Here is a 15,428-nt window from a genome sequence, read left to right as displayed (position 1 = left end):
ATGACCAAAAGAAACATTCATTTCACTGGTGCAGTGGTTTTGTTACACTTTTATCATTAGCTGCTCCTCCACTGGGGGGCCATATTATTGTCTTCATCTTGCATCCGAACTTGGAACAGTCTGAACATCTCCAACTTTACAAGTTGTAATGACCTCTTCGAGCTACGTTCAAAGTGGCAGAAAGGTCATTTATGTGTGTGATAAACATGTTTCTAGCTAAAAATGGCTAAAAAGAGCCAAAAATGACCATGAGAGGTTTTCTACCCCCTTGGCTAGGCCACACCTATGAATGACATAGGTGTTGTATCTCTATGTCTATATCGGAATAAGAAGTATTGGTATTGAATTGTGCCGCATAGAACCATGAGGTCCCATGTCGTTGGTCCAACAGCCCATTAGTCCGACGCCTCATTATTCCGAAATGTACCATTGAGCAGAGGAGCCATTAGTCTGAAATGTTTAACCCAGTGTGTTGTGGATTAGAGAGCCATATACAACCACTGGCCCTAACCATAAGGTCAGTGGACTCTTGCCTGAACCTAATTTTGGGAAGGAAAATTTCAGTTTTACATATACATTTTGAGACCCACGGACCCCGAACAACGACATATCACAAAATCCATATATCGTCACACCCCAATGCAGCGTGTGTTGTGACAAGCCTGTGTTCAATAATCTTCAATGAAGGTTCTTGAGTTGTCTTCTGTTCTCTGTAGTTGAAGCGTCGAACGTTTCGCCTCTCATCCAAAAGGCTTTGTCAGCACACTAAGGTTCAGTTCAACACTAAACTTATTTGTACTTTTAATACTTTGATAATTTTCTTTCGTACTTTCACTGAGGTAAAACATGTGACGGGCCTTTCCTTGTGTTGGAGTAAAGTGCCCTCGCTCTCAGAGTTGGCTCGGTGCCCGTTTAGAAGAGACTGAAAAATGACTTTGAGAGCGTCCTGGCCGAGCTCTGCCCACTGCGTTAGAAAGACAATAGCTTCAATAATGCCACTAATAAAAGCTCCTCTCACGTCCGATTTACATGGACTGATTTACCACACTCTCCTTGGCCTCCTGCAGGGTGTCACTGAAACATAACTGAGGTGATGTTAAGGCTCTAACCAATTTCTCCGGTTTGGCGACAGAGCAGGGACGTTGACTTGGAGTGGTTGAATATTCATTACAGTCACGTGCCAGTTCTTCCAGCACATTCATTTCTATCCACATTTTAACAACTTCCAGACTGTGAAGCAAGGTGGTCCTGCTACATCTCCCCCCTGATCCACAACTGACACCTGGTCCTGATGCCACGTGTGAATAAAAACAAAGGTCAGTAAAACCAAAGAGTTGCCTCTAACCAAACTCCTACTAAAAAGGAATACTAACATTGCAATAATGTGCAGTCATGTCATTTCTAGAGACTTTTGAGGACAGTAGAAAGAGGAAGAGCAAAACAAAGCAGCACTGTTGCTTCCACTCTAAAGGCTAAAGGCTTATCTAACTCAGCAAGCAGCTGTGAGCCCAGGCAAAGCTCCCACCAGGGACAATAAAGTTTAATTTAATCTTATCTCGTGTATTTTTTCAGTTTGCTGCGCGGGTCCAGACACAAACGTTTATACAGTCTGCCTGCCCTCCTGACGATGATCCGGACCGGCCACTTTTACCAAAAATCTATAACAAAAAACGCAATCGCGAGTAGGGCGGGGCTTAAGCTCCATAAGGGCGCCGCCATGTTTATTTCCCAGAATTCCTGTCCATATTCCGTCTCCAAGGTTTTGTCTCCGAAAAAAAGTACATGCAGAAAGTTGCCCAAACTGGCCAAACACGAGCTTCAAATGAAACGCGCTGCTCCGAGTGCTTTAGCCTCTGTGTGCGGTACGTTTTTTTTTTTACTTTGGTGCTGTACCATTTGTTTTCATTTGCTTTCACGTATTGTGAGCCCAGAGGTACATATTATTATAAACCAGCTTTGAAAGCATTGCCAATTTTATTCTAAGGTTATAAATACTGTCTAATAACGATCATTAGGCTATTTCATTTCAAAACCAACTAATTATTTTTTAGATTGCATTTGCACCGTGATGTACCAAACCGAACCGTGAGAGCTGAACCCCTAATATTTATCCATAAATATTCCACTGTCTCCTGAATTCTATTTCCTGAGTTTAGTGAACATATTGTAGATGTAGTCGCTCATTCTGCTGGTGCTCTGGACAACGGGCTCACTCCTTTAAGCAGCTAAAGTGAGTAGGTAACTTTGCACTAGACTATACAGTCATTACAGTGGTTCTGGGATTGCAGAGGCTCAGAGCTTTGTCTGGTCAAAGGGTCAGGTCATGAGTACAAATCATCAAATATAAGAAAGGAGTACGGATTCATAAAACACTATCTTTAGCATTCATTCTTTTATACATTTGTAGTGGCCACAGTTTTTGGAATGGGTTGGGAACCACTGGGCTACTTAGTGCGGGTCTACAGCTGAGTGACGGGTTATATGGACTATAGTGGACATTTCTTTGTAATAACTCATAATCTCAGAATATCAAAATGTGGAGACTAGCAAGTTTCAGCTAGAAAATAAATAAATAAATAGCTTACCGCAGCTTGGAGGGCGGGACTCTGCCTGTTCCATTCTGCAGCTCCAGGGTTTCTGTGAAGACAAACCAAAAGTATTGCTTAATGCAGGATTATCCAGTTTACACTGAAGGGATTGATTTATGGCTTTTGTTGGTTTAGTTTATTTATTGATTTGAAAAGTAAACATTCTGCTCAAAAGGAGTGGGCTAAAGCAAGAAGTTAATGAGTGCCCACCCCCTAACTCTCCCGAGATAGACTAATATGGGTTTTTCTAAAGCGGATGCCGATTTTGGAGGGGGTTTTGATTGGCCGATGCCGAATGCACCACTGATATTTTTGGCCGATTAAAAAAGAATGTGTTGTCAATAATCCTGTCTCGGTATCGTTTTCGGTTCAATGTATCAGCCATCCTTGACACTGCGTTCCACATTATTATGAAAATGACAAAACATGACTCCGCCCCCTCCTTACTGACGTCACAGCCTTGTTGGGACATTGTGGCCATTCACCAACCATCCACTACTCCATCCATCTGACTATCCAGGGTTACACGGCCTCATCAGTGAACAAGACTGTTTGAAAATGAGTCCTCATGTATTTCTGAGCCACTGCAGCCGTTTCTGCTTCAGCTTCAATTTACCGTTTAGGGGAGGCCGGATAGAAGGTTTATGCACAACTGCAGCCTCTGGAGGGTCCTACACCTTGATGTTCGGGAGACTCCAGAGGCACCAGCAGCTTCAAATACCTGTTTGCTGCTTTGTAGCAACTGTTCTCTTAATTTGATGTATTGTCTGGCAGAAACCGTCCATATTGTGCCTTTATCTGCACAAACCCGAGTGTGCTCTGAATCATCCACAAATCTCTTATCAGTATGATGAATACATTTCATCTTTCATGAAATATCGAAGGTTTTCATGCCTAGTCCAAGGCATTGAACTATTTCACGCTTTTCATCAGCAGAGAGATCCTTTTTCTTTCCCATATTGCTTGAAAATGATGATCTGCTTAATAAAGTGGAACACCCTTTTTCAGTAGTTTTTCCCTTAACTGGGCTCAACCTGAAAACTAATCATCCCAGGTCTCTGAGATTAATGTCAGTGATTCATAGAGCCCCAAGACACGATACCATCCATGAGTTTCATTTATTTATTTATTATTTACCTCTGACACAAAAATACAATTTGCATAATAATTTGGAACGCAGTGTATGTCTTCTTCTTGATATAGGGGCATACCACAGGGCTCTATACTGGGACCTTTGCTGTTTAGTCTTTTTATAAATGATTTGCCACTAATCTGTCCCGGTGTAAATTGCCAACTTTATGCGGACAATGCTGTTTTTTTATGAATCTGCCAAGTGACCAGAACAGTCAGTGGAGGTTCTGCCCGCATGTGAGGTCAGTCTGTGGCTCAATCAAAACAGTTGGTGATAAATTTAACTAAAAGTATGTCAATGTGGGGTTTTTTTTTATTACGAAACTAGACACTCTAATACACCTCATGTGTGATTTTATGTAGCTCTGTGATGAATAGAACGACAATATGACAATAGATGACAATCAAAAACTTGTGAAAAGTCACATCTGGACATTTCATTTGTATTTTCTTTTTTTTGTCGTTTCTTTTCTTTTTTTGTAGTCTGAGGGGGCGTGGTGTTGCGTAGAACAGCTGTAAAGCCGACACTTCTCTGGAGCGTGTTTGACAAAGCTTTCCCATGGAAAGATCGAAGCAGTTGAGATTTTAACAATTCTCTGAGTTTGTAAATGGTTAAAATCAGTCCAAGGACGACTGAGAAACATCCTGTTAAAGTCTTCAATCTGAGAACCAGGCTGTTTAAATGCACACGAAAAATAAAGCGATCGATCTGCAGCAACACGCAGTGTTTCAAAACAACAAAGTTGTCGTTGAAACGGAGATATTTAGGCACTTGCCTCTTCCCATGACGTTAGTGCCTGTAGTAGGGATGTCACGGTAACCGGTGTAGCGGTAAACCCCGGTAAAAATTTTGACGGTGAAAATTACCGTCTTGTTTTGTGTTTTTATTATTATCTCGGTGAATAACCGCACCCGCGGTGTAGGCACGGTGAGCCTCACCAGCCACCGTCTCATCTGCTGCAGTTTCCGCGGCTATTGTCAAATATAAAGCTACAGGCATCACAAAACTTAGATCAGTTTGGTGCTCAGTCTCCTGCACAGTTGCGCGCTGTGTCGGCGTAGCTTTGTTGTGCAGATGCATTAGCCGCTCCCACTAGCTATGAAGTAAAAGCAGTAAAAGTTCACTTGTCGTAATATAAAGCCTTATAACTTTCACCTCAGCGTCAGCACGATGTCTCATGCGGTTCATCGACCTCAGTGGTGCGTCTGTTAGAGCGGGGTTAGTTTAATATAATAGATCCATGGGTTAGCGAGTAGACGAGCCTACAGTCCGCCGGCGGATGCGGGCGGCTGTAGCGCTGCTCAGGTGAAGTGAGGGAGCGAGAGGGCGAGCGTGGGGCAGCGGGGCTCACTCAGCCTGGAGCTGGAGGCTCCTACGGCTGAAGCCACGGGGAAATGGCATAATTGTATGTTATAGCAAGTAAGTTAGCGTTTTAGCTGAAATGCTGATGTGGGACTTTGGGTTGAAGGAGAATGTAACGAGTCGCCTCATAGTGCGGCTGCAGCGCCACCGCCAGTACATAAACATGTCCGGATACCTCCGCACGATGGCACAATGCGTTACGGGGCTTCCGGTGGCAGATTGCAATAGATTCACTCTCGCCGCAGTTTTATGAATTTAATAATGATGGTAATTTCCCAAATCTGCAAAGCGAAAGCTCACTGGAAGGACAACAACAATGTTCCTGATATAGACGGTTTATCTTTGTTTCTGACACTATAAATAGTATCCAATCCAATCCACTTTATTTATATAGCACATTTAAACAACAAAACGTTTCCAAAGTGCTGCACATGCAACAAGTAGTACATAGTACATGTAATACCCTCGAAACGATCAACAACACATCGTTAGAGTTCCTTTACTTTGATGTGAAAAGGCTTTGTCTGTATTTTTTTATGTAACAAGCGCAGTTAAACTTTTTTGAAACGATTTCAGTTTGTGTAGGACTATCAATGCTTTCTGAACATATTAACACACATTTAAAAAAAATACCGCGATAATACCGAAAACCGTGATAATTTTGGTCACAATAACCGTGAGGTAAAATTTTCATACCGTGACAGCCCTAGCCTGTAGAGGAGAGAGGAGTTCATCAGGAAGGAGAGTGTTTCATAAACCCCCTGTTATCTCCTTTTCTAGAAATAAAATCTGTGATTTTGATCCAAACTAGCCTCTGTTTAGCTTAGAGGCGCGTAGAATTAAACTGTTTTCACCTACGGAGAGATTAGAGTCTCGTAGTATGTGTCCATAGCTATAACATAGAATATGTGCTACAAATATCATGAAAAATGGTCTGGATTCTAGGCACCCTACAGCTAAATTCCAAAAACAGCGCGGCCTCAGTGTCTTAAAAAAATTATACCATGGTCTAGGTGAATACTGGATTCTGATTGGCTGGTGGGGGCTAACAAGCGTGCATTATTTTGGTACAACACGTAGTCCGTGGGGAAATACTCCGCTGTGGGCATCGCCATAGCAACGCATGACACAGCTGAATCAGATAAATGCGTAATTAGTGACTGACAGGAACGTATGAGATGGATTTTGTTTAATTTCAACGTTTTTGGCCAAAACATAACGTTTGATAAATGGGAAGTAGAGCAGAGTAAGCAGCTAGGTTAGCTACTGTTAATAAAATATGAGCTTTCAATTTCTATTGAAAACGGTTAAGGCACTATTCATAATTTTCAGGCGTACATAAAATGATCCCTGCATTTAAGCATATTTGGCTGGATTAGTAAAGTCATGCATAAAAGTTTCAGTTCACTTCAGGTTAAACAGCGTAAAAGTGAAATAACTCCTGCCCACGAGTGCCGCATATCGGTGTTTACTTCCACGGAAAAGTGTTTCCGGGTTAGTCCTGTTGTGTTGTGATTCTGTGCTGATGTTGTTTGTTTGAGCCTGACTGAGATCCTCGTAATAGCTGCGGAGAATGACTCGCTCTGAGACCAGCCTTCAGTGACCGGCTAATAACCCACACAAAATAGTCCCGGTGGTCTGGCATATTTAGTGAGTTTAGTAAATGAAAAAAATGCGACTAAACTGACTTCGCTGCGCGTCGTGGTGTTCTTGACTCCGCGTCGTGCATTATAACCGTCTAATGCACGGCTCCTCGTTGTTTAATCCTTACGTGATTGACTAATTAAGTTGCACACAAAAAAATCGGTATCAGAATTTAAATACCTTGGAATGGTCCTCGGCTCTCCATTAAAATTTCAAATCTCAAAAACTATACAAAACCCCCTAAATTGTTTCAAACTTATTAGACGCTACATTCCAAACTTCTGTAGACTACATGCACTATGATATTCTCACATATATCGTACTGCATGACAGCCTGGGCCCAGGCCGCTCGCTCAGCCACAAAACACAACAGGTCATTGTACAATCAAACTATCACGATTATGGAGAAAAAGCCAATCCACATCATCACTGCAATGTTCTTCAGAAGTGTAAACTGCTTCCTGAAAACTTTCAAATGTCTCAATATTCTAGCACTAGAGTCACTCATTTCATTTATACAGAGACTAAACAATAACAGAGTCACAGAGGCTCCATCCATAACAACTGTACAGTTCCTCAAAGCAAGACTGCAATTGGTCAGTCTGTCTTTACGTATAAAAGGAACCGGACATGGAACTCACTGACCACTGAACTAAAGACCATATGTCTAAAATCTTGACTTCTCGGGCCAAGTCTTGGCTGATATCAAAACAGAACGGTACCCATTTTTTGTAAATAGCAGAGTTTGTGTGAATTAATGATTTGTACGGTGTTTCATGCTATGTTGAATAATGATGTCCCTGTCAAAATAAATAAATATTCAAATGTATTTGCAGTAATCGCGGGGAGCATTAAACGGCACATTTGATTGCAGTGAATGATGTCACCGATCACAGAATGCCTCAGTTATGGACAGTACCTGATGGTCATGCGTGCTGCGTTCACTGACCGTGCCTTTGCGGTGTTCTCTACATCAGCAAATACAGAGCTGCCACCGAGGACAGAGTGTGTGCTCATGGCCGGGTCAGATAATGCCTTTGTTTCATATCAGATTACTGGAGCGGGACGGGTCACGGGCGGAGGCTCAGACGCTTCACCTTTATGGGAGTTTTTTTTGGTGTGTTTGAAAGAAGTGACTGCAGAACTAAAACACAACAGAGAAAATCACCGTCACTGCTCCTTTAAGGCGAGACGCGGCAGTTTTTCATGAGTTTGCCTGGCGCGGTTTGCGTTCACAACTCGTTCAATCAAACCATCATTCTAAATGCAGAGCTACTCTGCAGCCTGTGGGGGCGCTGTATCAAAAACTTCTACAGGAAAACAAGAAACACGCTTCTCTTATTGGTTCGATTAAACTCCACTTCCGGTTCTGTCTTTTGTTTACAAAATGGAGCGGGATCAGACTGTGGATGTGTTGTTTTTTCTTTCCGCACTTTTTAATATGACAGTGACTCTAACTACGCTGAGAACAAACTGATCTGTTTACGGACGAAATGGGAGATAAATGAGCTGATACTCATCATGAGATGAGATGTTGCCAGGCGAGGCAAAACCAGGACTAAACCGGGACTAAAGCAGGACTAAACCGGGATTAAAGCAGGACTAAAGCAGGACTAAAGTAGGACTAAACCGGGACTAAAGCAGGACTAAACCGGGATTAAAGCAGGACTAAAGCAGGACTAAAGTAGGACTAAACCGGGACTAAAGCAGGATTAAAGCAGGACTAAACCGGGACTAAAGCAGGATTAAAGCAGGACTAAAGCAGGAATGAACCGGGACTAAAGCAGGATTAAAGCAGGACTAAACCGGGACTAAAGCAGGATTAAAGCAGGACTAAAGTTGGAATAAACCGGGACTAAAGCAGTACTAAAGCAGGACTAAAGCAGTACTGGCGGACCCCGGAGATATGTTTTCTTCACATGACTGCGAAGGCTCCAGGCAGAGACATTGAAAACTATGACGACTGTCCGAGGGAAACAGACGGAGCGAGGTCGTAAACATGATCTGATCAGGGCTTTGCTCTCTGGCCTCTGGTGCTGCTTTTGTCAGTGGTTTGTGTTACTCGTTTGTTTTGGTTGTATCAGACGCACAACGTCCTATGACTTTCTCTTCCTGGTTTTGTTCCACTCTCTGGCTCAGTTGCGTTCACGAACCAAATGATCCATTTCAGAGTTCGTTGGAACCGGACCGAGACCCACGTTTTCAGCCGGACCAGGGTTTGTTTCTTTGCCCCGGATCAGAGTCTGTTTGCGCGTCACCTCAAACAAACAGGGCTATCCGAGCAAGAGGGGGTTAGAATTGACCTTATTTCAGAAAAAGGGGTACAAAGCACATGACAACGTGTAAATGATGAATAATATGTTGTATGTTAAAAAAAAGGTTCAAAATCTTAAATTTCGTTATCGTATCGTATCATAAATTATTTGTGTGCAATATATCGATTATTGCAGTATTGGCGTTTCCTAAGGTTATCGTTATCGTGAGTGAGCCGTGTATTGCACATTGTAGCAAATCGTGAGGTGCCCAGAGGTGCCCCCCACGCATATTCATTCACAAGTACTCATGCCTGATTACAAAGCATCCAACCTAAAAGACAAATTTTTTCCACAAAACGATAAATGTAAACCTGGCTCTGTCCATCGTTTACATTTCATCATTGAAAGTATCAGCAATTTTGGCCATTGCTCTGCATAAAATGTCTTATTTTTAACTTAGTAACAACAGCAGAACTTTCAAACTGACATCTTTTGCCCTATTCACCTGCAGCGTCTCCCACTTAATAAGGAAAAGTGAGTGACGGCGCCTCCAGACATGTAGGTGCGTCTGTCCCGTCAGTTCCCAGTGCGTTTCCTCTGCAGAGGTCAGGCACACCATCCTGTCCGGTCAGTTATTCTAATGTCATTAGGTCATCTCCTGTCCTAAGAGAAACAGCAGCAACAGGGCGAGACGTGGCACTGTCTGACTCATCCACAGACCATCGCACTAACCTGACCCTCCAGATGCACTGTAACCATACTTGGTTTTCAATACTGATACCTGAACGAGACTTTTTCCTATAAACAGAACAATAATGTGTGGAAGATCTGCACATTTACTATCAGGTTCATCTCCAATGTCAAGAAATGTGTGGAAAAATGGGGAACAACTTGGGGGAAATTGTGGCAAAAAATAAGGAAACATTGTGCAAAAGAAAAATGGAGAAAACATTTCGCAAAAACAGGGGGTAAAAACATGGTAAAAATATTAGTAATAAAAAATGAGCAGAAAAGAAAGTGGAAAAATTGGAAAATGAGAAAAGATTGGGCGAAACAAGTTGAAAAAATAGGGACAAAATTTAAAAGAAATGGGAATGGGAAAAAATGGGGGAAGAAAATGGGAGGAAAAGGTAAATTATTTGAGGTGAAACAACCAGGTAATTTACTTCAAAGCTGCCCCTGGACCAACAGCATCAAAACTCGGATCTAAAGATGCTTCCTGCTTTTGATACTTTAGTTTAGACGATTTTTTTCCCAAATACCAGACTGTCCTTTAAAAGGTCCTATATCATGCAAAATGGACTTTATTAGCCATGTTGTAAATGCTACTTCCTGATCAAGAACATCCCCAGAGTGTTTTTTGACTTCATTCACGCAGTTCTCGGCAATCCTCCTGAATCCTGATCCTGGAAAACCACTGACTTGTGACACTCTGACGTCAGAAAGGAACAGAAGTGCTCGACCTCTGTTATGTCATGCCTTACGGCCTGATTTTAATTTGTAAAGCAGCTTTTTCATTATTTCGGTCACACCGTCAATGGTTGTATGAAAGAAAATGGAACAAAAAGAGCTGGATGTGTCAAACAAACTAACAAACAAACACACCCCTGAGCGTCCAAACAGGGAAGCTGTGAAGAAGGAGCTCTTTCTAACCTACTCTGGACACATCTGTTCTTTTTTTCTTACCGAACGATAATGTCATGGCGAAAAAGCACGTTGGGCTACGAGAGGACAGAACTTTATTCAACCTTCCTAAAGAAGAGGCCACTCGCCAGGACTTGGAATTTCAGCCAAAATAGTGTTTGTCTGTGGCCGTCACTTCTCTGATGGATGTTTGGTGAACCTCGGCCTGAACCAAATGGATTAAACTCTTATAACCAGCGATGATGAAGCAGCCAGGACAGAGCGGTGAGTCAATCAAAACGAGCATTAGCACGTGTGTTAGCGCGTGTGTTAGCGCGTGTGTTAGCGCGTGTGTTAGAGCGTGTGTTAGAGCGTGTGTTAGAGCGTGTGTTAGAGCGTGTGTTAGAGCGTGTGTTAGAGCGTGTGTTAGCCATTTATGAAGCTGTGTTGCAGATGTCAACTCCTTATTGCTGCTCCTTATTTGTTTTCCTGCTAATTTTGCATGGGTGGATTAGCTCGGAGAGAGGGGGTGGAGTTAACTGAATCGAAGCGTCTTGTCTTCCGGGTTTGAAAAATACCTCCAAAAAATACTTTTTTCATCAGATTTTCATTCATCAGAAAAAATAGTACTCCATAGTGGTAGAGGTGCAATAGATCATATAAATGCCTATACTTTACTTTGGAATAGCTAAAATAGCATGATACAGATCCTTTACCTGTCTCCAGCCCTATACTCGCTATTGTAGGAAATAAAAGTTAAATTGATCTAATTCACGCGACCTGTAAATAGGCAAATCCATCATTGTGCAGTTATTATTATGATAATTGTGTTTTTGACTGTTTCACTGTTATGAATGTGTATCAGCCATTTCTATATCAAATTCAAACAACATGTCAAACACTTAGGGTCGGACCGGAGGTAGGTGTCACACTTTCATTTTGTAAAGTCCACTGCATGCATTGAATGAAAGTTTAAACCCTTGGCTTGATATAGGTCTTGCCTACGTGTGGAAAAAAATGTCATTATTTGTAATGAATAAGCGTGAGAAACCGTTGGTGCAGCACAATGTTGTAGTTACTTCCTGGATATCTCCGGCTAAAACGTCATAAAATAAGCATCATAAAGGGTACGTTTCTGTTCTGTACTCTGATGTGTGAAGTTGATAATGTCAACAGTTTGACAGACGAGACAAGCTCTACATAGATGAAAACAGTTTAATTCTATTTGCCTCGGTTCCTGAGAAATCTAAGCTAAACAGAGGCTAGTTTGGATCAAAGTCACAGATTTTATTTCTAGATTCTGAAATATTGCGTGTTTTATGAAACACTCTCCTTTCAGATTAACTCCTCTCCTCCACAGGCACTAACGTTATGGGAAGAGGCAAATGCCTAAATATAAGTACATTTTCAACAATAACATTGTTGACACGTTTTGAAACACCGCGTGTTATTATGTGTGTTATGTAAGGATTAAACAACGAGGAGCCGTGCATTCGACGGTTATAATGCAGTTATAACGCGGAGTCAAGAACACCACGACGCGCAGCGGAGTGGTGTTACTCCGCGAAGTGCATTATAACCGTCGAATGCACGGCTCCGAGTTGTTTAATCCGCTTATACCATGGTCCCACAAACATAACATTTATAATAAGTATTTGTTTCATTTACTAAAGTCACTAAATACACCAGACCACCGGGACTATTTTATGTGGGATATTAGCCGGTCGCTGAAGGCTCGTCTCAGAGCGAGTCATTCTCCGCAGCTATTACGAGGATCTCAGTCAGGCGCAACGAAACAACATCAGCACACGCTGCATCGCCAGAATCACAACACAACAGGACTAACCCGGCACTTTTCCGTGGAAGTAAACACCGATGTGCGGCACTCGTGGGCAAGAGTTATTTCACTTTTACGCTGTTTAACCTGAAGCTAGCTAGCTAGCTCAACGAGCTCAACTGTTTATGGAAACAGCTGCGGTGGAGTCGTTCACACCTGGCCCCACAAACTGAAACTTTTATGATTGACTTTACTAATCCAGACAAATATGTTTAAATGCAGGATCATTTTATGTACGCCTGAAAATCATGAATAGTGCCTTAACCGTTTTCAATAGAAATGGAAAGCTCATATTTTATTAACAGTAGGCTAACCTAGCTGCTCACTCTCCTCTACTTCCCATTTATCAAACATTTTGTTTTGGCCAAAAACGTTGAAATTAAACAAAATCCATCTCATACGTTCCTGTCAGTCACTAATTACGTGTTTATCTGATTCAACTGTGTCATGCGTTGCTATGGCGATGCCCACAGTGGAGTGATATCCCAGTGATTTAACTACCGGACTACGTGTGCGGTTATACGAAAATAATGCACGCTTGTTAGCACCCACCAGCCAATCAGAATCGAGTATTCACCCAGACCATGGTATAATGCTTTTTATGGCGTGAGCATTTAAACAGCCTGGTTCTCGAGTTGAAGACTTTAACAGGATGTTTCTCAGTCGTCCTTGGACCGATTTTGACCATTTAAAAAACTCAGAGAAACGTTAAAATCTCAACTGTTTCGATCTTTCCAAGGGAAGTGTCACGTTTACAACTGTTCGCTACGCAACACCACGCCCCCGACTAAAAAAAGTTTTTTATTATCATTTATTTCACTTCGTTCATCACAGAGCTACCAAAATCACACGCCAAGTGTATTAGAGTGTCTAGTTTCGCAATTTAAAAAACTGCAAAAACGAGTTTTTACACAAAATAAATTGTAACCTGGCTCTATCCGTTCTTCAGATTTTCACAAAGGACTAAACCATGATTAAAACTGGACTAAAAGCAGGACTAAAATTGGACTAAACCAGGTCTAAACCCTATTCACCCATAACAAACATCTCCATATATCCGTAGTTGGTCCTCAGTCTCAGTCCCTGTGTAAATGTGCCAGTCCTTGGCCCTGGATGAACCCAGTTTGGTCAGAGCGGTGCAGACGTGATGATGTGGCAGGTGCAGGTTCTCCTCTGTGTCATCTCTATCAGCTACAACTTGCAAAACACCAGCAACAGCCTGCTCCGTCTAAATGTCAGCCTCTACTGACCAGGGACTAAACCAGGACAAAAACTGGACCACATAGGGCTAAAAGAGCTTTAAACCCAGTTTAAAACCAGGACTAAACCAGGACTAATGGAGAACAAGGCCAGCACCAGATTGAACCCAGCTGTAGCTCTAAATCAGGACTAAACCGGAGCTAAACCAGAGCCACACTGCACCACCAGCGCAGACCTCGGTGATGTTAAACGCGGTCGTAAACCGAGTGCTAATGTCATCACCGGGGCCGTTGTTTATCCCCCGGTCCCGTGCCTTTCCCGCTGCCCACTCAGATGTCCACACTCACCGCAGGCGCACACGCACGCATCCCGGATCGCCTTGTGCTTGTGCCCTGACGCCTCTTTCTGCAGCTTCCGTAGGATTTCCTCCATGGTTTCACAAACGAATCCACAGTGCTCGCTTGGTCTCGCTTCGATTATTATCCCTTTTTTTGTGGTTATTAAAGGGCCAGCGGCGATGACAGCATCCCTACGCCGTCTGCCGAAGGAGATGATTCATTCCCGGTGATGTCAGAACGGCCTCCGAACGCGTCAAAAAAAGAGGAATCCCGTGCGTAAAAATGGGCTTCCTTGGCGACAGAGCCTAGCACGCACCGCGCCGTTTAACCCATAAAGCTAAAAATGCGATAAAACTCTTGATTCTACTCGTATTCGGTCATCCATTGAGTCGGAGAGCGGTCCACACCTGCGCGTCTCCGGGTTGCCACGTACGGTAGGGTGTATTCCAGGAAGGAGGCGCGCACAGTGTGGGAGAGTGCAGCGAGAGCGTTGTAGCAGGATTTCCGCAAACCTGGCAACACAGTATTTACACAGGGTGGCAGTAGGGAGGGGGCTAAACCGCGGAGAGGATCAGGAGCAGGATTTCCTCAGCGTTAAAGGCGACAGGTGAACGGGCACAACGGAGGGGGGGACACGGGTTTCAAAATAAAATAGGCGTTTGGACGTTTAGTTTACATTTTCAGATATCAGTCTTTTGTTCTAGATCACTGACAGGAATATGAGTAAAGTAGCCTACAAGTTGCAACGTTTCTGTAGTTTAAATTGAGATTTTTACATTTTCAACATCCAAGTGGTATGATAGAGCCAGGTTTTAATGTGTGGATTTGAGTTTGTTAATATATTAGTTACAAAGAGGGGATTTGAACATCTAAGTTTCAGTTTTGAATAACCCATTTATAATTACCCAAGACTGGAACGTTTGGTGATTGTCGGGGCTACTAAAGTGAAGATGTTGCAAGAGTGGAATGGATTAGTGTTGTAGGGGGTGTTCTGTGTGCCATATGGACAACATACATGTCAGTATTTGTAAATGGATATGTGTGTAAAGAGGGTTTTTTTTTCACAATAAAAGCACTACAATACTTGCCTGGCTCTGCCATGCTATTCCCTGTCCATTCAACGCAGGGAGTTAGTCTGGTCACAGAGTAATTGGAGCAGTTTGAACGGGTGGGACTAACGTGCACAGATTATCAGCGAAATAAAGTAGTCAGTAATTAGTGGACGTGACGACAGAGAGTCCAATTCACAAAATATGAAGTGAATATAAACGGACGAGAATGCAGAGGCGAAATCCTCGACTGTTTTATCCATGATTAGTCTTTGCTAAAAACTTCTGCACGTGTCACTGTTGATAGAACTACTAAATAGTCAATGCCAATAGGTAGAGAGATAAATACTGTAGATAGATAAATACTTTATTGTCAGATGTATCTGAAATGTGTTTTACA

General features: G+C 42.6%; 1 protein-coding gene across 1 annotated transcript in view; it reads right to left on the bottom strand.

Annotated features, from left to right (window-relative positions):
• arfgef3 (ARFGEF family member 3) overlaps positions 1-14,429 on the bottom strand; it is an 88,837-nt gene extending 74,408 nt beyond the window's left edge. The window contains exons 1-2 of the mRNA XM_079560398.1: positions 13,989-14,429; positions 2,586-2,637 (exon numbers count right to left, since the gene is read on the bottom strand). Coding sequence (XP_079416524.1) covers positions 2,586-2,637; positions 13,989-14,073 — 137 coding nt within the window. The 5' untranslated portion in view covers positions 14,074-14,429. The remainder of the gene's footprint in view (positions 1-2,585; positions 2,638-13,988) is intronic.
• Positions 14,430-15,428: the final 999 nt, after the last annotated feature.

The sequence above is a fragment of the Gobius niger genome, assembly GCF_951799975.1.
Source record: "Gobius niger genome assembly, chromosome: 7".
Lineage (NCBI taxonomy): Eukaryota > Metazoa > Chordata > Actinopteri > Gobiiformes > Gobiidae > Gobius > Gobius niger.
Note: the sequence above shows the minus strand (reverse complement) of the source record. Positions and strands in the feature narration are given on the sequence as shown.